General features: G+C 37.6%; 1 protein-coding gene and 1 long non-coding RNA gene across 2 annotated transcripts; one reads left to right on the forward strand and one right to left on the reverse strand.

Annotated features, from left to right (window-relative positions):
- Positions 1-1,837: 1,837 nt before the first annotated feature.
- Positions 1,838-15,326, reverse strand: LOC145735872 (uncharacterized). Its single transcript, XR_014179771.1, has 6 exons — positions 15,151-15,326; positions 12,724-12,952; positions 11,769-11,946; positions 9,867-10,158; positions 6,131-6,282; positions 1,838-2,022 (listed from the first exon to the last, which is right to left on the reverse strand). It is a non-coding gene; the product is annotated as an uncharacterized LOC145735872 (long non-coding RNA).
- On the forward strand, positions 12,756-26,400 carry Kdm3 (Lysine demethylase 3). Its single transcript, XM_081989950.1, is given in 18 exon segments — positions 12,756-12,890; positions 13,483-13,657; positions 14,186-14,372; positions 16,181-16,524; positions 16,527-16,693; positions 16,845-17,017; positions 17,134-17,443; positions 17,507-18,050; positions 18,110-18,207; positions 18,266-18,481; positions 18,543-18,818; positions 20,133-20,655; positions 21,538-21,919; positions 21,922-22,409; positions 22,473-22,623; positions 22,679-22,809; positions 22,987-23,820; positions 23,905-26,400. Coding segments are annotated over 18 exon segments (6,222 nt in total). The 5' UTR covers positions 12,756-12,783; the 3' UTR covers positions 25,021-26,400.
- Positions 26,401-26,816: the final 416 nt, after the last annotated feature.

Genomic DNA, 26,816 nt, shown 5'->3' on the forward strand with positions numbered 1-26,816 from the left:
TCTCAACAAGATTCATTCTTCATAACTGCAGGCAAATCGCCAGTATCGAATATTCAATTCGATCAATTAACCTACTTCGTAATTTGCATTTAACACATACGGGCTCGACTCTTCGATTACCATAAAGTCGTTTCGCTTTTACCGTTCGCGTCTGGCACCAGAACAAGAAGCAAAATATTTCCGCGCATCAATAATTCTACTATACTATCTAATTTAAAATTAACGGGATTTACCTGCATGACTTCCTGTATAAACGGCGCCTAAGATTTCTGTCGCTGTCGATGGCAATAAGATCAAATCAAATAAGGCAAGTGGAGCCATTGTGATGTAGTACAACTCTCCAATGATATTACTTACATCCAAAGTACTCGCTACATGAAGCTTTTACAACGAAGGAGAGTCCTGAGAAGCTAAATTCACCTACTGAGACAATACTAATTTCACTTAATCAATATTTCTGAACGACTAATTTTACTAATAAAGTTAAACCCTATTGAGGATTCTAGCTAATTAATTTCCGACTTTACGTGGGTAATTTACTACAAATTAGTCTTGCAATGAGTAACATTATCTTAACTAATGCGAAAAATTTTTTTAATAATGATCGACTATGCATCTTCGTCAAACGTTATCGCTATGTACGTCCAGATTTGCATTAAACAGGATTTTACACGAAGTTTGATCCACGCAATCGTTAAAAGTCTTTGCTGCACTGCCCAGTATTTTATAACCGAAAAATCAATCCAATGACATTTGAATGTCGAATGTAATCAGTTCGTACAGCCTACAGCAATAATTTATATCGTTTAGAGGCGATAAGAATTTAAGTGTGATGTGTATAAATATCGGCCAGACTTAGAAACAGCATTCTCGCATCATTAGTCTAAAAATAAATAACCGAGCTAAATTACACTTGCGTAACATTGTTACGAACAATTCCACTTAATCCGAAAATTGTCAGTTTCAAGTGCGGTTCGTTAGTCATACGAACTACGATGTGTGGAATTGTTTCGGATACTGTTGACCCACTTCAGGCTCGGTATAATAACTGATAACGGGTTACGAAAACACTAACAACGACCCTGTTATCTTTTTACATACAATAAACTACTTAATCGCCTTCAAAATGCGTTTACATGCACGAAACCGGTTTGACGGATGACTAGCGGGTAAAATGCGCTTTCGCTTCTACTGGAACCAGAACAAAGGCATTTATTTTTAGCTTAATTGGCCTGACTGCCTATGAATTGTCTTTGATCGGTGATCTAATGAGAAATCTGCCTTTTTGTTTGCTTTTTATTCGGTCGACGATTCCATTATGTTTCCTCTGCCTGAAAGCTGTTATTAAGACACTTTAGATTATTATAATGAATCTATGGAAAGATGGTTGGCCTAGTTTTCAGATTCTACTCTAAGCAAATAGATATTCTCTTCTCTGTCCTAATTGACCTTAATAGCTTACTTGTACTACTGTGAATTATGTGAAGATTTACCACCATGGTGGTATCTCAATCATTCTCTTATTGCTCATGCAAATTTAGGTGCAATAATAATCCTCATTGAGACATTGTTCTCATATTTCAGTCTATCAGCTGTATGACTGTCGGAGCCAGCAAATTATTGTTTAAAAAGAATAGATCGTTGTTTGTGGCAGCTATCAGTTCATTTTTTATACGGTAGGCGGCGCGTCGATTAGTTGACGGCGTGTGTATCGCGTGCAAAAGGTGAGAGTGAGGTTAAGAAAAGAGGAGAGTTGTTGATATAACCAAAGAAGGGGGATGTAACACGTTTTGGGGTTTTCCGAGTATTTTTAAGGACTCTTGTTATTAAACCAGTGTTCTTTTTGAAACGGGTTGTTTTATTGTGCCCACTCATCAAAGACAGTGATTACCAGGATCACCATACGTACGTGGCTTCAGGAAGCGGTGTTTTCTTGAGATGGCGCGACAATGACGTGTTTGGTGGCTTCAAAATCATTTCGGTTGTTCATCATTGAGTAACCAAATCATGAGTAGGACAATGCTAGAAAAAAATACAATACATCCAAGGTATCGCGTGTTTATCTCAGTAGCAATATTTACACCGACTTATAAATAAATTGTACGAAGTCATTCCAGTCGGATTAACCTTTGCCTTGGACTAATCGCTTTATAGCGCGACTTAATTGACCCAAGAGACGAAAAAAAGCAAACTTTCACCGTAACGCTTGTCGCAATAAACCTTTTTGTCCATTAAAAGTAAGCTGCGCGTAACATGAATGAGACAAATCGATAAATATTATTTATCCGTGGAGTTTAGCCTCTCGGTGCTCGGATCCTCATGACTTATTTATAGCGAATAATGTTTATCTAATGTACAGGCCCAGACCGTTGAACTCCGAGCAGTGTCAGAGAGGTTGTGTCCCAGTTTAAAACGAACACGAATTGCTCGGTAATTGCCAGCTTAAAAATTAACATGTCTGACAGCTTCGGATTATTAATATGAATTTTGTTATGAAACGACCAGACGTAAACGGGTTTTGATCTCGAACTGGAATTACAGGATGTATTTTTTTAAGGGGGAAGGGAGGCGAGTTTTTGTGTTCATCGTGAATGCCAAACGGTTCATTTATTCGGAACAGTCAACCAAAATGTTGATGTTAGCTAAAGGCGCAGGTAAACCATTGTATGCTAATCAAAATCGACCCAGAATTTAATTGTTTTTTTTTTTTTGGGTTAAGAAGTAACTTTATGACACTGTAAAATGTGAAACAAACATAAAAAACTATTCACTATTCTTCAAACTGGATGATTATCCTCCTACAATTTACTTTGAATTAAAACATCTTATGAGGTAAGGTCTACTATTGGAAATTGCTGGATACCTCAAAAGATTCTGGAAGTTTGAGAAGGCAACAAAGGAAATTACTTTAGGAGAATCACCTTTTATTTTCGTGTCCTCAGGTTGCTGATCGCGTTTATAAATCGACAATCCAGCCTTTCTTTAACGTCGTTTGGCCCCAAGCCAAAGCGAATTAAAAAGAGATAAACACGAGAACGATCTCACAGTTAACTGATGGGCATTCCCCGCTGAGGTGTCTGAAAATAAAAGTGTATATACTTGAACGAACGAGCAACGGCCTGTTACGATCGTAAATTTTCGTTTTGGCCTGGTTTTTCACCATCTGCATTTCCTTTTTATGACCTTTAAAAAAAAAATGAAAAACAACAGCATGTGGTATACAATATCGAAAGAATGCACCTCTCTATTTCTTGATACCTTTTATAGTATTGGGAGGGTTTTTAACAAAGGGACAAGGGTGTCCCAACCCAGGCAGGTGTTGGAATAAATTAATGACCCAAATGGAAAAAGGTTGCATTGAACTCGACGACCACATTTGGTAAAACGGCATTTTAAGAATAATGATGAAGATTAAGGCAAGACACTTGAGGATGAAGAAACAGTTATCTGGTGTTGTTTGACTTGTTATTCTTAGAATAAATTGAGCTTTTGTCAGAAAGTGAAAGTTCAAGATTAGGTTTGTATTTACTTTTTATGTTTGCTGAGACAATATGATTGGTTGCCACACAATCGGTTATTGAAGTGGAGAAAAATATTACTAATTTCTGACTGTGTTATGTGACAAGCATTCTAACTGGACTGGACTATCTAACAAATATCTTTTAGCCATACCATTGACAAAAATGTATCAAAAGAACTAGATGCATAATACAGGATAATTCGTTCTGCGCCATTGTTATGCCGTTTTCTTTTTAAACTATGAGACAGGCCATAAAAAGCAAATTAACTGTGCATTAATTATTTTTTATATTTACTCAGTAATTATTTGAAAATTTTTCCTTACTTTTTTCTATGCTAAATGTTTGATTAATAAATTTGAGACTGTTTGTGGTTTCACACTTCAGTGTCAATATTTTTCTACCTGTTTCGCTTATTTAGGAGTGAATACTTCTAGGGAATTCTTGTGAAAATGGTATTGTAAAGCGGGATTGACACCACACAACAGAAATTTACGTTTAACCAATCAACATAGTCTATTTTTTGATATGCCATTTGTTGTTCATTTAACACTGTTTCAATGTAAATATTGTTTGATAAAAGACATTTCGTGAAATTTATTTGATCATTCTCTAGAGTTTTATTAAATGGTTAGAGAGAAATTCTGCAAGGGCAGTAAGTGAATTCTTTTTATTGGCCATTTTTGTGTTAGATCGGGCGTGTAAAGACGCCGGCAAAAACCAGTTCCAAAGTAATAAAATTCCACGGAACGTTCTTTCTTACTTTGGAAATGCCAGGTTTACGTTTTCAAACGGGCTCGAACGTCTTTAGCAGCGTAACAAAAAAGGTGAAAACTGTTTCGAGAACTGGTTTGGCCGGAATGTTCGATATTATCGAAGAGTTGTGGACGTATGAGTAAAGCCTGAAACTGAGGCGATCGATTTATCATCCCGTAAAATGGAACCGGTAAATTACTATGCAGCTGGTAAAGGCAAATTGCAGTGGAATATCTTTCCTTTGCAATTACACTGTGAAGCGAAGTAGAAAGTAGAAAAACGTTTAATTTTCAAAGCACTAAACAAGGAAGCTCCTGTGTGTTGGTCGCGCACAAAGCCATTATTGATGACTCTAATTACCACTTGTATCTTATCCGAACGTATTTTCTGAAATAAAACGTATAAATCATTGATTTATTTACTTTCTTACCACTGCACTGTACAAAACATCTGTTCCATTCTTCAAACATCTGTTTACCTTCACATAAAAATTAATGAATGAGAATGTGGCATGCACCGGCAGCTGCTTTTATATTAAACTTTAATATATTTCAAAGTTGCACACAAGTTTTTCAGGAAAATTTGCTTATTTTGCTTAGTATAGAAATCGTTTATTTTTCAGTGTCTGGCATGCCAAACACATTGCACCGATTTGTTTACGTGTTCCCAGGAAAGTTACACTTACAAATTAGTTTAACTTTTCAAGTGGATCCGGAAGACTAAACCCTATTTAAATATTTTTAATAAAATTTGACCCATCAAAAGAATAAATTGTGTTTATGCAAACATTTTATGTCAAGTACGTGGAACAAGCGGTTCTGTATCAGTGTGTTAGTATTACCACTATCAAACCATTTAAAGTTTACCTTGAAAAATGGAAATTAAAACAATTATTGTGTGTAGCTAAGTAACTAAGTGATAACTAAAACTATAAAGCACCTTATTACCCATATAAAACAGCAAAATAGTCATTATATGACTTTCTGAGCAACAGAATACTCCAGCTTCACTTTAGTCATTTATGGACTTAATTTGTTTTTAATGTAGAGGTAGAATTAGGTAAACTAGTTTGAGATATAGAGTGTCAAGACTACAGCTAAAAATCTCGTTATTAAACGTTGCACCTCTGCAATTTTAAAATAAACGAAAGATAAATCTGACATCGTTAAATTTAAGCTAATAGGTGTTTAGAACACCTCCGAAAATAATTTGGAATCGAACCAGTAAATTCACACACGCAATTCGAGGAATTTACGTGGGTAAAACTGGATTTTTTTCAAAACATTTCCTTTCAGCCCGAAGTGTTTAAACATAATACGGATTGTGGGCAGGCGAGGCCGAAAAAATGCAGGTTGGCAAAATTCCAGTGCACTCTTGGCAATTGTCCAAGGACAGCAAAAGCCAAGTCGGATGCACCGTAATCATTCTAATAATAGCCGTATAATTACACTGTTACAATATCGGTTTCAAACTTAGTGTCAGCAGGTAAAGTTTTTGGACTTTATGGCCGGGGCATGATTGAGCAAAACCTCTTTGAAATCACTTAATCATCGTATCAACCGACGTAATCCGCTTAGCAATTACCGTTAACCGAAATTGATATTTTTTTTTGAGATACCATAGTTGAGTAGTAAGAAGATCCACTTTCAAAACCACTTCAGTGGTCACGGACAATAGAAAAAGTGTTGAAATGAGAAATTGAGAAGCAAGAATGATGACAATTAAAGTTTTTCTCTGCATCAACATCTGATAAGTTTTAGCCTTTAAAATATTTTTAGACACCCGCACAGAGTTCCAATTACTACTCTAAAAGTTAACTAGAAGCAAACGGAGTTAAAAACCCGATTTTAACTGACCTTTCTAAATCTGTTTGCATAGAGCCTGATGTCCTTAAACACGCAGCATCATAGGGCGACCTGAAGTGTTGAACGAAAGGTTCCTGAAGTCTAAGAGGTTGAAGAGAAGCCTCCTGGTTCAATCAACATTAATTTGGCGGAAATGTAGATGCCTGAAAATGTTCTACGTTAACTTCTTACAAAAAAACAGGGCTAAATATAGAAAAACAATTTGCAAATTCCATTACATTAGCAATTACAAACTTACTATGTTTTAGTTAGAAGAACAAGGTTTAAGCAATTGAAATATTAGAAGACTGCTGGTTAAAATAATTAACGATAATTATAGGTATTATTGATGTAGACTGGAGAAAAAATACAATTAAAACAGTTTTGCTGTGGATTAGCACCAGGTGTTGTATTTTTTAAAGAGCTTAAGCCCCCGTCTAAAACATGTAAACAACAGGTGGGCCGTTATCACACGATCACGTGTCCCACATGAACCATAACGCCCTATGCGACTGCACCTACGCTACGCCACTGTATACCGGGTGTTATTATCCAAATACCGTTTGGCCGCTGAAGAACCCGACATGTAATGGTCTCCGTCGCCAACTTAATACTTCCGGCAATTAGTCTCTGGCACTTCAAAATGCCCTCGAGATGAAAAAGTAGGTGAATGCATGAGAGACCACTAAAAGGCGGAGTTAACTAGTTGTGAGTCTCGATCAGTAATTTTTCTTGATCTTGACCTGTTATTACTTTCTGGTTGAGGTATTGTTACAAGAGTTTTAGCCGAAACCAGAATGCAAATGCACGTGTGCATGCATCACGGTTCGTAAGCAAACATGACTGACCGCGGGTGCATTGAACTTGCTCACGATTTTTGCCAGTCTCTGTATATGCTAATAGATCACCGGCATTCGAATCTGGTTTACCAAATTAGGTAACTGATTAGTATTCAATGCGGTTTCGGGTCAAATCAAGTTTAAGCAATGACACATCTTTCCAAGTGGTTTAACTCTGACTGTTTTCATGGTCATTTAATTAACCAGAGCAATCATTAATTGTTTTATTATCGTAAAAGAAAAAAAACTTTGTTTAAAGGCCTTCAACCTTCCAAACATATCTAATCAGGCTGTCTATAGACAACGATGTCTAAAGTTTTAGCAGGCACATAGTCAATTAAAAAACAAACAAACTAATCTCTACTATAAATACATAGTATTAGTAAAAGATATACGTCAGATAACGATTAAAAATGTTATTAATCGGAAGTAATTAACCCAATAGGGTCAAAGGCATTAGAGGACAAACAATTTAGAAATATTTGAAAATACCTAAGTGACAACTCAAATAATAGACACTCGACTGTCTTGGTACAGCATTAAATTTGCACCAATTACGCGACTTTCCAATTCACTTCACTGGAGAGCTACTTTAGATTCCGATCTAAATATGCTCTACTAGGGTGAAAGTAATATTATGTGATCAGTAAACCAAAAAATGCAATGCTAATAATTTTGATATTCCAAATAATTTGCAAACTTTATACTTATATGGAATTGGCAAATATGGTCTAACCAAGTGTGAAGAGGAATAGCTGATCATAATGAATCACAACCTAAAAGTGTCAAAGGGCTATCATCTTTTTATCTTTGTCTGTAGCTGCAAATATCAAACAAAGGCTAATCCTAGAAGAAAAGATAATTTCCCACATTAATTAATTATTAAAGACAAAGCCTTTGACGATGTTCAAATAGAACGTATGACTCTGAAACTGCTACTAGAAGAAAGTGTAAGGATTTATTAATAATTACAACCGCTAGATAAAGTTATACTTTCGTAAACAATTTGAAGCTAATTTGTTTCATTGTAATCAAAAAAATAATTTCAAGAACTTATAATAATTGTAGGTAACAAAAGGTAAAAACACTTTGAACTCCAAAAAAATAGTATAATTTAGTTTGTCGTCACTGACATGTAATGATGTAGCTAATTTCAGACTGCGGCAACGTATTTTTAGACGTTAATCGTTTTGTCGGAAAATACCACAGTCACGTTTTTTCGTAATAAATATACTGATAAAAATAATGTTTACCATCATGCACTGAATGAAACCGACATACAAATAGGAATATCTAATGACGATAAGTTAATTATCGTTAACTTATAGAGAGAAGTTTGATCTTTTGTCTGAGTCCATTATTCATTATAGGAAATTATCAATGTTACAAAACAATAATTACATTTTTATATGCGCAAAATCGACTCGTCCGTGGACTTTAAGAACCCTGCAAGTAAATAACTAAAGACGTAAAAGTTGTTTTGCAGCTTGATAGATAAAATAAGCGAAAACATAAAAAGAAACACTTAAGTATGGAAAAATTGTGCAATTTTCAAATTTTATCGATGTCAACGCTATTAAACCGGAAATTTGTTTCACTTATCAGCCAAGTATTTAGTACTACAGTTTTTTGCCAATAATCTTTACAATTATCGATTTTGGTAAGATTGTACGGCAGCAGTGAACATGTTGTCTAACATTTTGGGATAACGCCATAAATTGCTGGCATACTTGACACTTTCTCTAGCTCTGATTCTTCTGACTTTTCATTTTCTACACATGGACATAGTATGTAGTAATGGGTAGTTAGATCCAATCGTCTATTTGATATAGGAATTGAACAGAAATTTTGGGATCAATTGTGCTATCTGAAATTCGGTCAGGGTTTGAATTCTATATCCAATCCAACTCTACTGAGCATCTTCTCTATATAGATTACTTCTTCTAAATCAATGACTGAGACATCATAACAAAAGGCCTTAAATACTTCCTGTAATGGTTGGTTAACAGACACTCGTTGTCAGACTATTTTTTTTCTTGGCTTGATTGGATAGCAAAAAAGGGGTTTTACTCGTTTGGTGTGAATTCCTCATGATACTTGTTTTTGCTGTATGTCTAGCACACAGTGGCGTGTCACTAATTTGTATAAATGACCGAAGATTAAAAAGAATGGCACACAAATCCGGGTATCTTTCGATGACTGCGTTACCAACTGAGATGGATGCCAACAATTTTTATTGAAGGCAATGTTTAGAAACCAACAGAGTTCAGCCGTCTAAACATCGAGCCATAAAAACATAATTATGATGCCGACCGATAGGAAATCAAAGAATCCTGGCAACATTGAGGCCATTTGCAACTAAAGCGGGAGCCGACCCGTCGAACCCATCAAGGAGCAAAATAAATGATCCTCACTTGTTGCACGTTTTTGTTTGATCAAGTCCACTTGGCGTTTGTGCAGGGTTGCCAATTCATATCTTCTACAGCTCAAATGATTAATCAACATTGTTAGGCTGTTTGCAATTCTGGTTTGATCCTGGTTTAAAGTACTTGTATCAAATGGGGGTTTGAATTACATTGATCAAGCTTTTAGTGTTGGCTGAAAGTTGGTGAAAATGAGTATAAGCTTGGCAGCAATGTCAGTCCCCCGCCCCAATCTGCCGCCATGGCAAAACGCGACCGAGCGGCCTATTGATGATCGGCTATAATCGGAATCGCTAGGTTCTTGGTCGACCTCGCCCGAACGCGATTTAGTCACAGCCGCACAGTCAAACGGGGCGTTTATACTGCGCGCCGCTGTAGTTTCAAGGACATTTGATTGAAATTTTGTGTATTTTACAGTGTTCAAACAATTATTATTTTTTAGCAATTATTGTGTTACTGTTGTGCAATACATATTGGATTACTTACTTACGGATTAAGGGATTAAACATTTGGCTGGTAAGTGTGGTGGTCTGTTACACTTCTGCAGAAATTGGCATACGTGGAAGATTTCGTGCTAATTGGATCAAACTAGATCGTGTTTGTGTTATAATGTACAAAACTAGGCCCATGTATCAAAATTGGTGTGAAAGTGCATTGGAGACCTTTTTCAAATCCAATTAAGGTCCAGCGTTTAACACTTCCTGCTTTGAATTGCACAAAATGGTCCGGACGTAATCATGTAACCGTAGGAACACGACTTGAATACCCAATCAGTGCCCTAGAAAGAGAAACAATTGTTAAATGTCACATGCATTCAGTTAGTCAGTTATGTAACCTTCACAAGGTACTCAATTTGATTTATACCAATAAATTATGTATGTTACACATGAACTTTTAATTACATTGACAAAAATAAGTGGTGACCACTTTGTCTTCACCAGTTTTTCGTCTCCCCGCGTTAAATGCCCGATTACCAATGTTCACTGGTTACACGGTTAGGACGCCAGTTGGCGCCACAAACTTGACTGTGTGCGAAAGGTGCACTGACCCTATGCGGGGTTGGTTTCATGGTCCGCTTTCTTACTGGTTTCACGATTTTAATGGTGTTTATAATCGTTTCGTTAATCGCCTATTAATGAGAATAATTACTCAGTTAAACAAGCATTTTTTGGTTTTATAATTAGGACAATCCAATTGCATTTGGAAACGTTCTCCAAGGTTCTTGTTATTCCGTCTAGTTAATCAAGAGTTCGTCTTGAACAAATTAAAATCCAACTTGTGGAAGACAGATGAATAATAAATTATGGGCAGTTTTTCTATTTTCTGTTAAGCCCTCAATACATTTGCTTGTAATCCCTTAAATATTCGCATTGTGATAAGGTTTGCACTGGGAATTGTTATTAGACCCATGAGCAGCAAGTAGTGAAAATGTTTAGAGAGTTTTTTGCTACATTATCTATTGTAAGACTTCTCTCCTCTGCATTTACGAATTATATCACTTTCATTACGTTAGATGGGTCATTGAAAAAGTCGTCTTTAATTACTTATTTTGACTGAAACATCTTCTACTAAAATCACATATTGATCTTCTAAAAATTGTCATTACTGTATAATCTTATTTTGTAATATTCCAAAAAAACATCTGCTTCCTTTTGTCCTTCAATTTTATGGTGACATTCTTTGGGTTCCCATCTACCCTCCAATACTATGGTTACTATCAGGTCAAAAAAATCTATCCATAATATTATTTATAAAAAGACCCTTTATATAAGGGGGGAGGTCCAAAACCCTAAAAGTGAATAAACTCTCAGGTATAAAAGGTGGCCTACACGAAAAAATGTGGGTGCTATTCCTTTTGTTCTTATAGCCTAACACTGTATCTGTTATTTAAGTGGAAACTGGTTCAGAAGTTTGTTTTCCTGTTTTACAACCATCCAAGAAACTTATAAGGCTTATAATATGATACCAGTAATAATTCTGATTTAAGTGATAGTAGATAGATAGTAGAAAGTACTGTTCATTAATGGATAATTACGACGTTAATTATAATATACTTGGTTGGTCACTTACCATATCTTTCACAGACCTTGCCCTGTGGGAACATATCCATTCTTCAAAATGTCTCAAGGAAACACACGAAAAACTACACGAAAAAATGTGGGTGCTATTCCTTTTGTTCTTATAGCCTAACACTGTATCTGTTATTTAAGTGGAAACTGGTTCAGAAGTTTGTTTTCCTGTTTTACAACCATCCAAGAAACTTATAAGGCTTATAATATGATACCAGTAATAATTCTGATTTAAGTGATAGTAGATAGATAGTAGAAAGTACTGTTCATTAATGGATAATTACGACGTTAATTATAATATACTTGGTTGGTCACTTACCATATCTTTCACAGACCTTGCCCTGTGGGAACATATCCATTCTTCAAAATGTCTCAAGGAGCACATAAACTAACGGTCTTCTAGATCAATGTCAATGGAACAGGAAGACTCTCCTTCTTCTCAGCACAAATTGATCAAAATCTTCACTAAAACCTTTCATCTCCAAGGCTCATTCCACCTAAAACATAGTAATAAATCTAATTGGGCAAAGAAACGCTTTTAATGCCTGACCTTGATAATCTACACACTTGCAACAGGATTAAAATGGTTGATGCTCTGAATAATTACCATCAAACAGATTACTAAAATAATTATCTTCACTTGTTATGTGTAAATGCCCCTGCTGACTAATTGAAAAAAACATGTTAATTATATCATGATCTAAAATTGTAGTTTCCAATTAGTAGGAATAGAAGTTCAAGGTTTATTATTTCAACCTGTTTTGTTATTTTGTATTAGTAATAGATGAGAGAGTAACTACTATTTGACCAATTACCACAACACATTCCTTCATTGGGCCGAATTTTTATGACTTTATTTGTTTCAGGTTCAAACTTCAAGAGAAATGAAACAATCTACTTGGGCTAGAGGGTATGAGCATTGCTTTCACGACCACTAATAACGGATTAAGTGTGAACAAATTTGTGATAATTCCAAGTGCGTGAATATTGTTTTATAGTGCAGTTTGGAAAAGGAATACAGCTTAAATATTGTGATAATTTGATGTGATGAGCTTGTATGTGCTAAAAATTAGTTCTTTACGTTTGTGCATTTAGTGGCGTACATAGGTGATACACTACTACTTACTGAAGAAAAATTTCGGCTTTATCCACTATTCTGGATACATTACCTAGTGAAGGTGATCGGATTGGTTACTCATTTAGAGGTGAGTGTCCCCCGTAAAAGTTGCTGAATTATGTTATCATGTTAGCAAAAAGTCATGTTTGTTACATACCTACATGAACTTGTAGGTGACGATGACGGCCCACTGTGTTCGTCTTCGCCGCTCAGCAGGATGGACTTCAATGACACTCCCAACTCTTTGCGTTTTGCAGATGATCGTAGCGACTCTGGTGTGAGTTCTCTTCGCTCAAGTAGCGGGGATGAACGCTCTGGATCCAGGTATTAATTACATCAAAGTCTAACACTAATTGAGTGCAGCAATAGCAGTTGGAATTTCTGATCTAAAAAAGGTTTAAACAAAATTACTTCCTAAAATGTGCAATAGATCTCCTAAAAACAATTTTTACTTTCATAATCTAGAAATCACCTAAAAAAGTTAGTTTACTCTGGAAACCAAAAATTGTTTGAAGCCTACTTTTTAATTTATTTAAACACTTTGAAGGGATTTGTAGAAATGACCTTGAGACTGTCTTTTAAGAACATTTTGAGAGTTTAACCAGTTGCCTAATCAGAGGTATGAAGCTATATCTTGCATGCCAGCGCATTCAATTCAAAAGGAGTTAATTTTGACCTTGACCAGTTTTGAAATTTTTTGCTTAAGATATCTATGGCGTAATAAGAATGGTTATTATTTAATAAACAAGATCTAGTATAATGTAGTATTAAACCTTAAAACGCTTTTGATAGTAATCAGATCAATAATTTCAGCTGCACGCATCTTGTTAAGCAAACATTTCCGTAACCTAAAACTAACTTTCTGAATCCCTTGAAAACGAATATCGATTTTAACTTGAATTATTCATTCTTTTAGGTCCAGCGCGTTAAGTTCATCCGACGAACCCAGTTTATATACGGGACGGCCCTCGTCGACATCCACCCCTTCGTCAACTCCTGCGGTCGGCACTCGTTCACCGTTGTTCGTCCCGGCCGGCGCCGTCGTCGCCGAGCCGGTGCGCGTCTGGCGTGATCCCGGACTGCTCCTTCAGGTAAGTCGATTGCCTCCCATTTAATCCAGATAATAGGAGGCAGGAGTGCCGCCATTCGGTGTCTAATTTAGCGATAAGTTTAATGGATATTAAGGAGTTGTGGAACTATCTGGGGGGGAAATCTCCCTATAATAGGTTGTTCAACTTGTATAACTATCAATATACCCTATTTGAAGACTATTAATTTTCTTGAAACATTTAGTTGAATTATGCAAACAAGCTTCTAAAAAGAATCATTACCAGCTTAGGTTCTGAAAGAATTAGTTTATGAACTTAAAAAAGCGATTATATGTAATTATTTGCATAGAGAAAGCTTATTCACTACTCAATTGTCTTGTATAAACAACTTAATCATTTCAAGTGGAGAATTGGTTGATTTATTGATTGAATCTACAATTATAATATGTTTACTGAGTTTAAAGTGTTTTTTGTGCTATTCTCTTAGAGTCTTTGAGATAAAGTTTCCACTTGGACAATTTTTCCAAAATAGTGACTTTATGTTTATTAAGAGTGAAACTGTGATTGCAGGAGGAGCCCCGAGTGCGGCACGTGCATAGCGTGCAGCATCAGTCACTGCTAATGTCGCACCCGCAGCCACCATCCACAGGCCCACAGCCGCCCACGTCGGCGCCCACAAGCCTCCCAGCAGCCCTGTATCAGCCCGTTCCACCGATGGCGCCCCATCCGTTAGCCCCCCATCCTGGGATTCCCACTGGTAAGTGGTTCAACACACACCGAAATGTAACTGATATTTCAAAGTGGTTTGAAGGTCATCTACCTGAACCCTACTTATTTTTGTTGGTTATTGTGTGGACCTTCCTATGTGACAGGTGTGATACTGATTTTGGGTCTTGTGAAGTTTTATTTTTGTGGTTATTAATTCTGAGGCTAGCAAAAATTCAATTAGGCTGACTGAACAGACCTCTACAACATTACTTTCCAATAAACTGAAACAATTTAACAGCAACAAACATGGTTTTACAAGTAGGTTTATTAGCACCAGATTAAATAATGTAATCAAGTTTACACTTACATGACATTACATTAATAATGTAATTTCCTAGAATTAAAACTGGATTAGATTTATTTGGATTTAATCATGTAACACAACCAGAAACATCAAAGTGAGTGGGGTTTTTGAGTATGTGGAATAATTTGAAAGTTATTTTATTGGAATTTGAATGGAGGATCTGTGAATTCTGTTATACCCTTGTACCTATTACATTACATTATTTGCTTGTGTATAATATAGTGATATACCACTTATCAGACTTGTTCACTTTTTGGTTTTTATAGACCTTTGCATAATTTAAGTTGTGTTAAACTTGAGAAATCCACAGGATGTGATATTGAAGAGCTCCAAATTTATACAGAATTACAGAAGATCTTCAGACTGAATAATATTGTACTGTATTTGAGGTTATCAAAAAAACTGTTTAGTTTTTTTGCTTTTTCCTTATTTCCATTAAAGTAGTGTCAAGTTTTCAACTTACCATTATGTAAATGTTCTTTATCAGCCCTTCCCCCTCCACTTCTGAAGATAGGCCTCTCTTCTGAATAGGATTTTGAGCTTGTCGTACCCAACCATTATGTGGTAAATACACAAATCAATAAATTATCAAACAAGATCGTGAGAATCTGATTAATTACGAATTTAACAGAAAAACAGGACGGAACACAGAAGAAACAAAAAATAAAATGATGTCATGTCAAAAGTTAAAAGGTCAAAAATACATATGACACTTGACAGTATACTAATTACAGAGTTGCCACACTTCTGCTACACCGCCGTATTGTTAATTCGTACGACTAATCTCAGGAATTTGGCGGTCTTTACTCTTTCTTTACAGTGTTGGCTTTATTTGAAATTGTTTACGGAATTACAGAGATAGATGATTTCCCAAAAAGTCCTTGAATTATTTACATAGATAACGCGCGTCTTTAATGTTTTAACATACTCTCCTACAGAGATAACACAATTAGCATTTATCTGCACCAAATCTTGTTTTGCATGAACATACAGTTCTAAAAAAAATCGTAAATTTGACCTAAACTAGTAAACAAACGTTATGTTTCCGATAAGGTGTTTTGACCTGCTGAACACAATAGAAAATTGGTAATTTTTTTATTTATGGTTTTGTTTGTATGAATACAATAGAGCTGTTTAATCCTCCATCGCAAGTGTTTAATCACCGTGCAAATTTGATTTAATGGATTATTTCAGTATATTTGAGTGACGAATTTTTGTGTAAACAATGATTAAATTTGGTTAATTAATTGATGAGATAAAAGAAAGGTGTTTAGTTAGTCTTCAACGTTTTGGTTTACATGTAGGCTTCATTAACATACAAGGAGTGTGTGGGGCTAATGTTCGTTTTTAGCCACTTTAATAGGTCCGGGAAGAATCCGTTATTATCCCTAATTTATGAATTTATTGTAGATTATCTATAGCAGCTTTGAAATATCAAATCATAACTTTCCCACCTAAAATACAACAATTTATTATATTCATTGTTTTTTCAGTAGGAAGTCACCCTCATTTACCACCACCCCATCTGTCGTTACACCCTGGTTTTTCTGATATGCTTTGGAAACAACAACGTTACGCAGCCGTACCGACCCACCTGATGGGAGGACAACAACAGTCGCACACTGCTGAAGATTTAGAGCGTGAAAGAGCGATGATGCAAGATAGACATACTGAAAGGATGATCAGACACCAACAGCAAGAACAGCAACACCGCGAAAAAGAACGAATGGAACGTGACCGACACGAGCGCGATAAGTTGGAGAGGGAGAAACAGGAGAGAGATAGGGAGGAGAAGGAAAGACAGGAGCAAGCGTTGCAAAACCATTTCGAAAAATCTTGAGGGCGGCGCAACAAAAAAGAGAGCAGCAGCAATGGAGTCCTATGGTTGGCAGTAGGCCACCCCAGTCCAGGTCGTCTAGTATGTCTGAGGATGACCGGAAACAGAACGAAATGCATCAGAGGGAACGACATTTAGCTGCTGTTAGAGTTAGCGAAGCTAATCACAGGTGAGATCTTGCTTCCAGTGGCCATTTGGCTACACATTTCATTCAGAATGATGATATTTAACCACCAAGATCGCTGAATTTGTTAGTGATTATACTTTTTTTCCGTGTCTGAGCTGTTTTATAACTGGGACTTTTTTTACAATCTTTCAAGTGATTGGAGACTCAGGTTGGCAAATTATTCCAGGTCGTACTATGGGACGATACCACCTAAAGTAACAGTGTCTGCTAAGGCCGATTATCCACCACCGCCTGCGCATAGTAGGCTAGCACCATCAAAAACGACTGAAAAACTGACGAGTATTCATCAGTCAATGATACCAAAAAGTAAGTGTGGTTTTTTACACCACAAAATTGTGTATACCATCCATAAAAATAGTATAATGGTTCAGCTGGGGTAGTTTAGGTAATCGGGTCTAACAATTGATATTTTTTTCTATTAGCGGACTTAAGTATGTACGGTTACCACGCCTCACCAAACGCCTTCTACGAACCAAAGAAAAGCGATCTGCACAAAACGTCTAGCGGTCTAGTAGTCACCAAAACGAATGTAATGGACAGTAGAGACGTTCAGTCCGCTTTAAACGAAGGCAAAAGTTCTGTGATTGTGAAACATGACGGCAAAACGTCCCATCATGTTGAACCTAGGGTATCGATAGCGTTGAGTCCCACGCCGAAATTGAGGAACGAGCTAATGGGACATTATATCAACGCATCAGGCGGGGCTGGTCAGAAGGGTATATACGAGTACAGGTCAGTAATTCACTGAACCGTAAAACAAAGCGGACACTTAAGTTGTTGTGTTTTACTGGGTAGAAGTCCGAGTCAATCGCCTCATCATTTGAATCCACACGCGGCCAGTCCTCATCATCACATGGACGCTTCGAAATCGGCCTCGCAGCATCACAGTAGATCGAGTGGGCAATTACCAAGTCCTCATCATCAGCAAAGGCATTCACCTCACTCCAGTCAGATGCATCCACATAGTCAGCAACATCCCTCGCCTGAGCTTAGATACAGACAGGATGTCGGATCTGCTGGTCAGAGTATGATGTTTCCTGGTTCTGGTAAGTTGTTCTTCTTTCATTATTCTTATTATTCTCTTGATGTACAATTAATTTTCTAAACAGCAAAATCATCGTATGCCTATCTGCCTCCCTCGAGCCCAGCCTATAATGTGGCCGCGCCTTCAAACTCCTCCAACTCAAAACCTAAAGTGTCGTCACCAGCTCCGCATCACATATACGGCAAACCAACAGCTGTCAGTGTAGTACCTGTAACTAGGCCCTTAGAAACGCAAGCGCCTTCACCCGTACATAAACCGTTGGGCAGTAGCATTACACCTTCACCCTATCAACAGGTAATTTATTTAACTGAGTAGTCGATGTAAAACTGATTTTTGAATTATGACCAACAAAGGTCTCACAGTATCATCCCCCTGTATTGACGTCGACACCCCCAATGAACACTTGCCCACCCCCGCCAGCCCATAGCAGTCGAACCACCTCTTCAATTGGGTAATTAGCTTTAATAATTGTAGGGTAAATTTTAGGTTAATCGATAATGTATGATTAGGTACGATCGCATGTCCTATCCAGCCAGTTCCCTATCTTCAGCTAGTCTCTCTGTGAAAAACCTGAGCCATCCGGGTACTTCACCACCGACAGCTTCTTCAGCACCGTTAAATACTCGTTCACCCCACGCCACTTATAGCGTATCTCCGGGACCTGTTAACAACCAGCAAGTTCAAACTCAACCTTTGGATTTGGGAATCAGCTCAAATAAGTCTAGGTTCGTATTTAATAGTTCCTTATTAAGTGCCAATTTAATTACACAGTGTAATCGATTACAGTGACAACCAACCGATTTCACCGAAGCGGAAAAGCGCTCCAGTTATTGGTACGCCCGTTTGCTTAGAGGTGAAGAAACGGAGGATTGACACGCCACCCAGTTTGCCGCCCGGCATGCAGCCTAACATGAAAATGTTCACTAATAATGTTCCTTTGACGAGTACGCTACAGGGTAATTTAATGGGACAGCCCCAACTGGCCAGGGTTAGCGAGCCCAGTCCTTTAATTGCCGGTGCGGCGACTACCATTACCACTTTAGTCAACACTGCCGCTTATAGGTGAGTTATTGTGATGGTTTGGGGCTTAGAAATGTTCCAGAAATTCTATTATATGTGGAACTTGACTTATATTAGTATAGACTTGACCATTTTAGTCTGTTCAGCGACTTTTCTGACTGTTGCGGTGATTAAATGTGATATTGATTGATTTTCAAAATAATTATAAGGCCGCATTCGTTTTCACGCTTCATGGAGCGTTTTTGACGTCACAATGACGTAATTTGGCAAACCCATAATTTGACGGATTGTCAAATTACGTCATTGTGACCTCAAAAACGCTCTGCTCCTTCCACGGAGCTTGAAAACGAATGCGGCCAATCTTTAAGGTTATAACTTGTGGCAGGGGCTACAATAAATCATATGTATGTTGAGCTGGTGTTTCTACATTTCTACAGCTATTGCTTGCATTTGAAATTTTGATTGGTGTAGAATACAAAAAGAAAGTTTTGATCATCTTTGGCGTGGGCATTGATGTTTGCAATGGTTCTCTTTTCATACCTTTAATTTCCTATAAAATTGTCATATGTATACAGTGCGTTTTTTTTAACGCGCAACATAGGATTTTACGTGTTAAATTTTTAAGCCCATGTTAGACCATGTTATTTTGGAACTACAAGTATAAAACTTGACGGGTGTGTCTTTAGTACCCTGAAGCTTAAGTAAGTCTACCAATTTGGTCTAAAAAGTGATTTAAAACTGGAAAAAAATCATTTTTTTCGAAAAGATTTTATCCTTTCATACTCCCTGTATGCATTGTTGTTCCTTGTTGTTTTTGATACTGGCAGTTGTTTTTGATACAGTAAACGATACCGTCGACAAAATTAATTTTGGCAACAGCGTACTGAAAAATATGGCCTACTTGGTATTTTTTTCGTTTACTGTCTTTGTCCCACGCATGCAATTATCTACGTTTCTCTGTCAGTTACACGGTTTTCCTATGGTCGGTTTTGGATTTACCACACCTGTATAGTTGGATTTTTTTCCTTTTAGAATGACGTCATCTTTATACCTAAATGACATTTAGCTTAATAACCAATAAACTGACATTAATTGACCCTATCTCTAGTCGTTTAAGAAATAGTTCTGTTTGAAAGAATTTAAAAAGTAACAGCTATATTCATACTTGTACTGAGAAGAATTGAACACATACATAACCGACATAACCTAGCTCTATACACATAAAAACAAATGAGTTATTATTTGTAAAATGGCGGCCATTGATTGAATTATTGATCCTGAACCTTGTGTGAAAAACAAATTTTTACTTTTTTATAACTGAAGTATAAACCGTTAAAAAGAACCCTTTTATTGTAGGCCGCCAGTTTCAATAGTGAACCCAGTAACGGACCCTCAATTAGCCACCGCCTTGACCGAAAACCTGCCCGATTTGAGTGTTACAGCAGTGACGGTCGAATTGTCTCGACCCGGTAGTACCGATTCATCACATTCCGTTCCATTGGCCAAGCCCGGCACGCCACTGGGGGCACCGCCCGCGTCCAGTCCAGCACCGCCGCCCAGAAACGCAAGCACCCCGAACAGTTTGGGCAGCGCCGGTACCCCGTCCGTTTGCAGTACGCCGAACCCGATCGTGACCTGCGGCAGTGCCGTAGTGCTTAGTGGTGCTTCGAACAGTGTAGTGACTGTCAGTAGTAACAGTATTGGTGATAGCAATTCGAATGTGGATGGAACTTCAACTCCACCTGTAGGTGAAGAGTGTCCAGGAACCCCAGTGCGATTAGGTACTGTAACACCGAGCGTGATGGATTCAGAGAAAAGCAACAGCCCAGGACCACAAAAAAGTTCTGGTGGGCATTATCCAGTTAGACATCTCAAGAAGGTGAGTTAGACATTATAAAAACAAATGTGTTAAATTACTATTTAGCTTTTTAAAGTTTGTAATAAATATTGTTGTGACAAGTTTACAGGAATTGTGAGTAAATTCTTAATTTTTTTTATTGAAATATTTAAAAGTATTTACTATATAGTTTTGTTTAGCAATATAAATTTAGTTTTCTCAAATTGGCATGAGCACTCTTGAAAATGATAAAAGTTTTATGGTTTATCTGGTAGAAAATAGAAATTTTACTAAATCAGTTTTTACTTTTTTCTGCTTCAAGTAGTTTTACAACAATTAATTTAGTCTAGAATAGGGTATGACCATTTATTAAAATTACCCAAGAGTTCACAAACATATCAAATACATTAAAACTACATACATTAGTATAAACTGCAGTCCAAGCAGTAGTTGCTGAAATAATTTGATACCCTTTTATCTTAACTACTGTACTTAATGTAAAATGAGTGGCAGTTTTACTGTAATAAATGCCTTGATAAGCCGATTTCTACAACATTCAGAAGCATTTCAAACAGTTGGGACAGTCAGTAATATTGTAATAAAGTGATAATGGTTTTATTGAAATTTTCCATGAAAATTATTGACATTATTCATTAGTTGTGTTATTGGATTTTTTATTTTTAATCTATAGAATAATTATCTCCCTATAGAAATCCATTTCTAGACTAAACTTAGGGAGGGACTTAGGACCCTAATTTATTATACTTAAAAAAAATATATGTTTGGGTTCTCATCATCTGTTTGGTGAATATTTATATTATAATATATTGATTCCAGTATCTGTTCTACCCATTGGGAGTTTTAGTTGTTATTTTAAAATTAAGGAGAAGATTCTTTGGTGATTTAAGGTGTTTATTGTTGCAGGCTTGGTTGCAAAGGCATACAGGAGAAGATCTCGAAGATACCACTGGGGTAATTGGTTCCGGAAGTTGTGTAACCTTGCCCCTAAACATTGACACGCCTAGTCCCCCACCTGTAAAAAATGAAAATCCCGTTAACTCGATTCATTCGGTTGGTAGCATGGCGGTGAACAGCATTAACAAATCGAAGCATTTTGGCTCGAAGCCGGCAAATCGAAAAACCAAAGACACAAACGTAAATGGCCACCCGAGCGAAACGGGTAAAAACGGCGATGACTCGTCTAGTTCAGATCAGGAACGGAGCGGGCGAAAAAGTCCGCCTAAGCGTAAACCGCCCAAAGTGAAAAGAAAAAAAGGAGCTACGGCTGCTTTGGCAAGAAAGCCGCCGAAGAAAAGAAACGTAAGGGGGAAAAGTTGCCGCCTCAAAGCGAAAGCGGGAGCGATAGCGACAAGGAATCGGACAGTACCAAAGATAGCGATTCGGGAGCAAGTACGACCGTTTCGGGTAATGGAGGCGGTAAAAAACCGGGAAAGGAACCGAGGAAACGAGGGAGACGCCCTAAGGGTTCAAAAAACGACAAAGGGGAAGAGCCTCGCGCAAAAAAGCCTAAAGAAGAACCACCTCGCGATCCGTTTCGTAAACCTCCGGTCAGTCAATTGAAGAAGACTGGGGAGAGCTTTTTGCAAGACGGACCGTGTTTCGAGGTCGCCCCTAAATTAGCCAAGTGCAGAGAATGCAGGTGGACGCCCAATCAACGCTCGAGAAATATGCCAAACATTTTTTGTCGCTTTTATGCGTTCAGACGGCTGAGGTACACCAAGAACGGACAACTTGCCATTGCCGGTTTTAGTGACCCCCATAAGGATGCCATGGAAGTACGTTGATTACTTTACAAATCAAAAGAGCTAAATCTAATTGTTATACATTTGAATTTGCAGGACGACATCAAATTGTGGTTACCCAATACGGACACTCCCCCTTCAGACTTGGACCTGGACACGTCCAGGTTTTTGTTGACGCAAGTTGGGGACCATTTCTGTGATCTTTTAGTGCAGGAGAAGGAAGCTCATGATGAGCATATGGCTGATGGTAAGTCGAGAAAATTGCCTTTTTAACGAAACATTAATATATTTGAATTTTCTAGATAAAGTAGTAGCGTGGAAGAGAGTAGTTCAGGGAGTAAGAGAAATGTGCGATGTGTGCGAGACAACGCTTTTTAACTACCATTGGGCCTGTGGAAAATGCGGCTTTGTTGTTTGTCTCGACTGCTATAAGGTAAATTTACAATTTGTTTGAGTTTCTGATGATTATATTGTTTGGGTGCAACATCCTTGTTACTTAAATCATTTTGGTCGTAATACAGTGGATCAAATAACAAACAATACCAAACAATCAATTTTCAGCATTTTTCTTTCTTTTATATTATAAACATAAATGTAATTTTATTTGTAGAGCCGTAAAAAAGGAACAATTAAGTCAATGTCGGAGCCAGGCAAAGACCGAGACGAATTCATGTGGTTGTTGTGCACGAATCGTTCATCTCACGAGCAAGAAAAGTTGATGCTCACTCAAATAATCGCCGACGATTGCCTGCTCAAACTGGGCAAAATGGTTCACGAAATGCGCGACCTGTTTGGCATCGAACAGTTCTGTAACTGTTCCATTTCCAAAGAATCGAAAATCAACAACGCCGAATGCCGTGACGTGGTCAAGGCGATCTTAGCAGAAAAAGTGAACGGGGTGAAGAAAGATCCGAAAGATGAATCGAAATCTTTGAACGGAGTCAAAGACGAGAAACAGTCGTCGCTGAACTGGTTAGCGGACGTGGCTCTGTCCAAGGGAGACGACTCACCAACGACTAAGAAAGAACCGAAGGAGGACGCTTCTAGTAGCGAGGACGAAGGCAACTTTTCCACGTTACGCGAATTATTAATTCGGCCCTCTCATAAAACCAACGGATCTTCAAGGGCTGCCTCACCGGTACCGAAAAACGAAAAGAAGAAAGTGAAGTCTGAAAACAATGGGGATGCTGATCCGCTCAGTTCGTTCGGTTTGGACGTGGCGGTCAAAACAGAAAAGGAAGAACCGGAGGAGAAGATTGAGTTGAAGCACTACATCAGACGGTACAATTGGCAGCACAAGGGCAGGCAACAATTGCCCATTCGTATAATGACGATGACCGAAAGTAGGACATTGTATCCAAACGTTGCTCATTCGTGGTTGTGCGACGGCAAACTATTGCGGCTAAGTGATCCTGCTTGTAAGGAGAATACCAAAATATTTCAGGTGAGTTTTTTTGTTAAGTAACTTTTTAAAAACTACTAACTAAATTGACGTGGGCCAAGATGTGTAATGACAATATTTGTTCAGGATCAATGGAAACGAGGTCAACCAGTAATAGTTTCCGACGTGTGCAAAGCCATCGACAGAGAGTTGTGGAATCCTGAAGCGTTCGCTCGAGATTTCGGAGACGAAAAGAACGATCTGGTGAATTGCATGACTGGCAACCTGGTACCTAATCAGCCCATGCGAAAATTCTGGGAAGGTTTCGAGGAACCGTCCAAACGACTGAAAGACGAACGTGGCGAACCCATGTTACTGAAACTAAAAGACTGGCCGCCCGGCGAAGACTTTGCCGAGATGTTACCCGCGCGATTCCAAGACTTGATGCAAGCGTTGCCGCTTCAGGAATACACGAGACGAAGTGGGAAGTTGAATTTGGCATCACGACTGCCCGATTGTTTTGTGCGGCCGGATTTGGGGCCAAAAATGTACAACGCTTACGGTTCGGCCCTGCACCCTAACAAGGGCACCACCAATTTGCACTTGGACGTCAGTGACGCGGTCAATGTCATGGTGTACGTGGGGATACCAAAAGACGGCGATAGCGATGCTCATATTAAAGAAGCATTCCGAGCCATCGACGAAGCTGGATGTGATATTTTAACTAGACGTAGGGTGCGCGATAAGGGTGAACTACCCGGAGCGTTGTGGCACATTTACAACGCTAGAGATGCGGATAAAATCAGAGATTTAATGAATAAAGTGACCGTGGAACGGGGTGGACGATTGGAGCCTCACAACGATCCTATTCACGATCAAAGCGGTTATTTGGATGGTCCTTTAAGAGAGAGATTGTACAAGGAGTACGGAGTAGAAGGATACGCTATAGTGCAATGTCTAGGGGACGCCGTGTTTATACCTGCCGGGGCTCCGCACCAAGTGCGCAATTTGCATAATTGCATCAAAGTTGCCGAGGATTTTGTCAGTCCCGAGAATGTAGCGCATTGTTTCCATTTAACGCAAGAGTTTAGGGGTTTGAGTGACACGCATTCGAATCACGAAGACAAGTTGCAAATTAAAAATATTATTTATCACGCTGTTAAAGACGCGTTGGGCACTTTAGGGTCGCTTGTCAACAAAAGACTGGGACGGCGCCTAGTCGCTGTGGACAATAACGAATCGATCGTTGACGGTGACTCATAGTGGTAAAGTTCATTTTCTTTGTTGAAACAGCTTGGAAGTTTTAAATTTAGAATGGATCTTCATTTTTGTGTTACTATTAAATGATCGCAAAAACTTGAGAGCCTGAGAAAGCTTTCATTAAAACACATCGTCCATACGATACCAAAACCACAAAAGTGCTATTGTTGTGAATAACACATTTGTGATTTTGGTATTGTATCGACTAACTCTTTGCTTATTTAATTTTGAGTTATCAACAATCAAGAGATTGAATGTATAGTACAAAATGACAATTTTGATTTCCTTCTGTGTGTAGGGTCGCATTGGTCCTGACACTATTAAAAAGAAAGAAAAAAAACACTTACTTTCAGTTAATTGGAATAATATTTTTAATTTGTAGACAACCAACAAACTAAACAGTGACACCGAAATAAGTCAAGCAACTTGACACAAAAGACACTTGATTTGTACATGTATATAGCTTTTTTGGACCGGTCCCATTTTCTTCTCTCTATCTCTGTGTATGTAAATAAAACTAGATTACCCTGTACAAAGCAGATTAAAAAAAAATTCGGTTGCGAGTTGCACGGTAAAACTTCCTGTTGTAGATTTTCGTGTCCGTTCTAGACACATATGAATTTGTATTTAGTCTGTTCAACACTTTCGTCTGTTATGGTGTCGCGTACCTATTATTAAACACTCTCGCTTTTTGTGTACCTTAAAAGTGGAGTTACTTTATATGTACAAAATGCTTGTAAAAGCTCAGAAAAAAATATCTCGTTGTAAGCCGTATTGAGTGTCTAATAAACAGGTTCGATTTTGTACTATTGATGGTTGTTATACGGAGAAAAGAAACTATTACCAGTGTTAATTTTAAGAACCTTATTAAAGCTGTGCCTATTTTGGAAAATGTATGCGAGAAATTGTTTATGGGGTCCTACTAAAAATGTGCTGATTTTAAGTGCCAACGTATAAACGGAAATAATCCTCTTTCGTGCGCACCTAAAGGCTTTGCCTTTTTTCAAAAATGAGGAACTCTTACTACTTTAAGTGCGATAGTGCTGACGGGAGCTGTTTTAAACGTGATCTCGATTTTTGTTGTTCAACCAGACAACGATTATTTAAACGTATTTCTGTTTTTAATACGTTTTAATGTGTACTTGCACCTGACGTGATGCGAGCGCTATTTGGTTTTTACCTTGTCACGATGTGTACATGGATATTGTTTTATTTTTAAATGAACGATAACTTATTTGCTTACAAGCTATATTGTACATACAGGTTAGAATATAAGTTTTGTACAGAAAGTATTTTTCCTTCTTATCCTCTGAGGATATAATTTTTTTGTACTATGTATATTATGTAAGTATAGGTTTGAATAAAAAAAAACCGTTTAATAAAGTTGGTGCTTTATTTCTAACGCAGACGTTACACGAAACAAATATTTACGTAAATTTTTGTTTTGAATAAATATATTTACTGTCCATTACACGATAGCAAATATTTTCTCAAAAACCTGCTAATAAACGGCGTCAAGTGGCTCTGGCAACCATTTATACACTTAGTTGTACTTCTGGTCACATAACTTAATTGAAGCAAATCAAGTGCATTCACCATGTGTCAAGATTTCTTTATTGGTAATAAAACTATTCGTGGTTATTCAACAAAGCTGAAACACAGTTTCGCAGTAGCTAATGAACTAAAAAAAAATTGCAACTTTTCAGTGATTCATTAGCTACTGTAAAACCGAGTTTAACCGTTATTCACCAAAGAATAACCCGGAATAGCATTATTACCAATACAGAAATCTTGACACA

Source organism: Ips typographus, linkage group LG11 (genome assembly GCF_016097725.1).
Source record: "Ips typographus isolate SLU linkage group LG11, UJ_Ityp_2.0, whole genome shotgun sequence".
NCBI classification, from domain to species: Eukaryota; Metazoa; Arthropoda; class Insecta; order Coleoptera; family Curculionidae; genus Ips; species Ips typographus.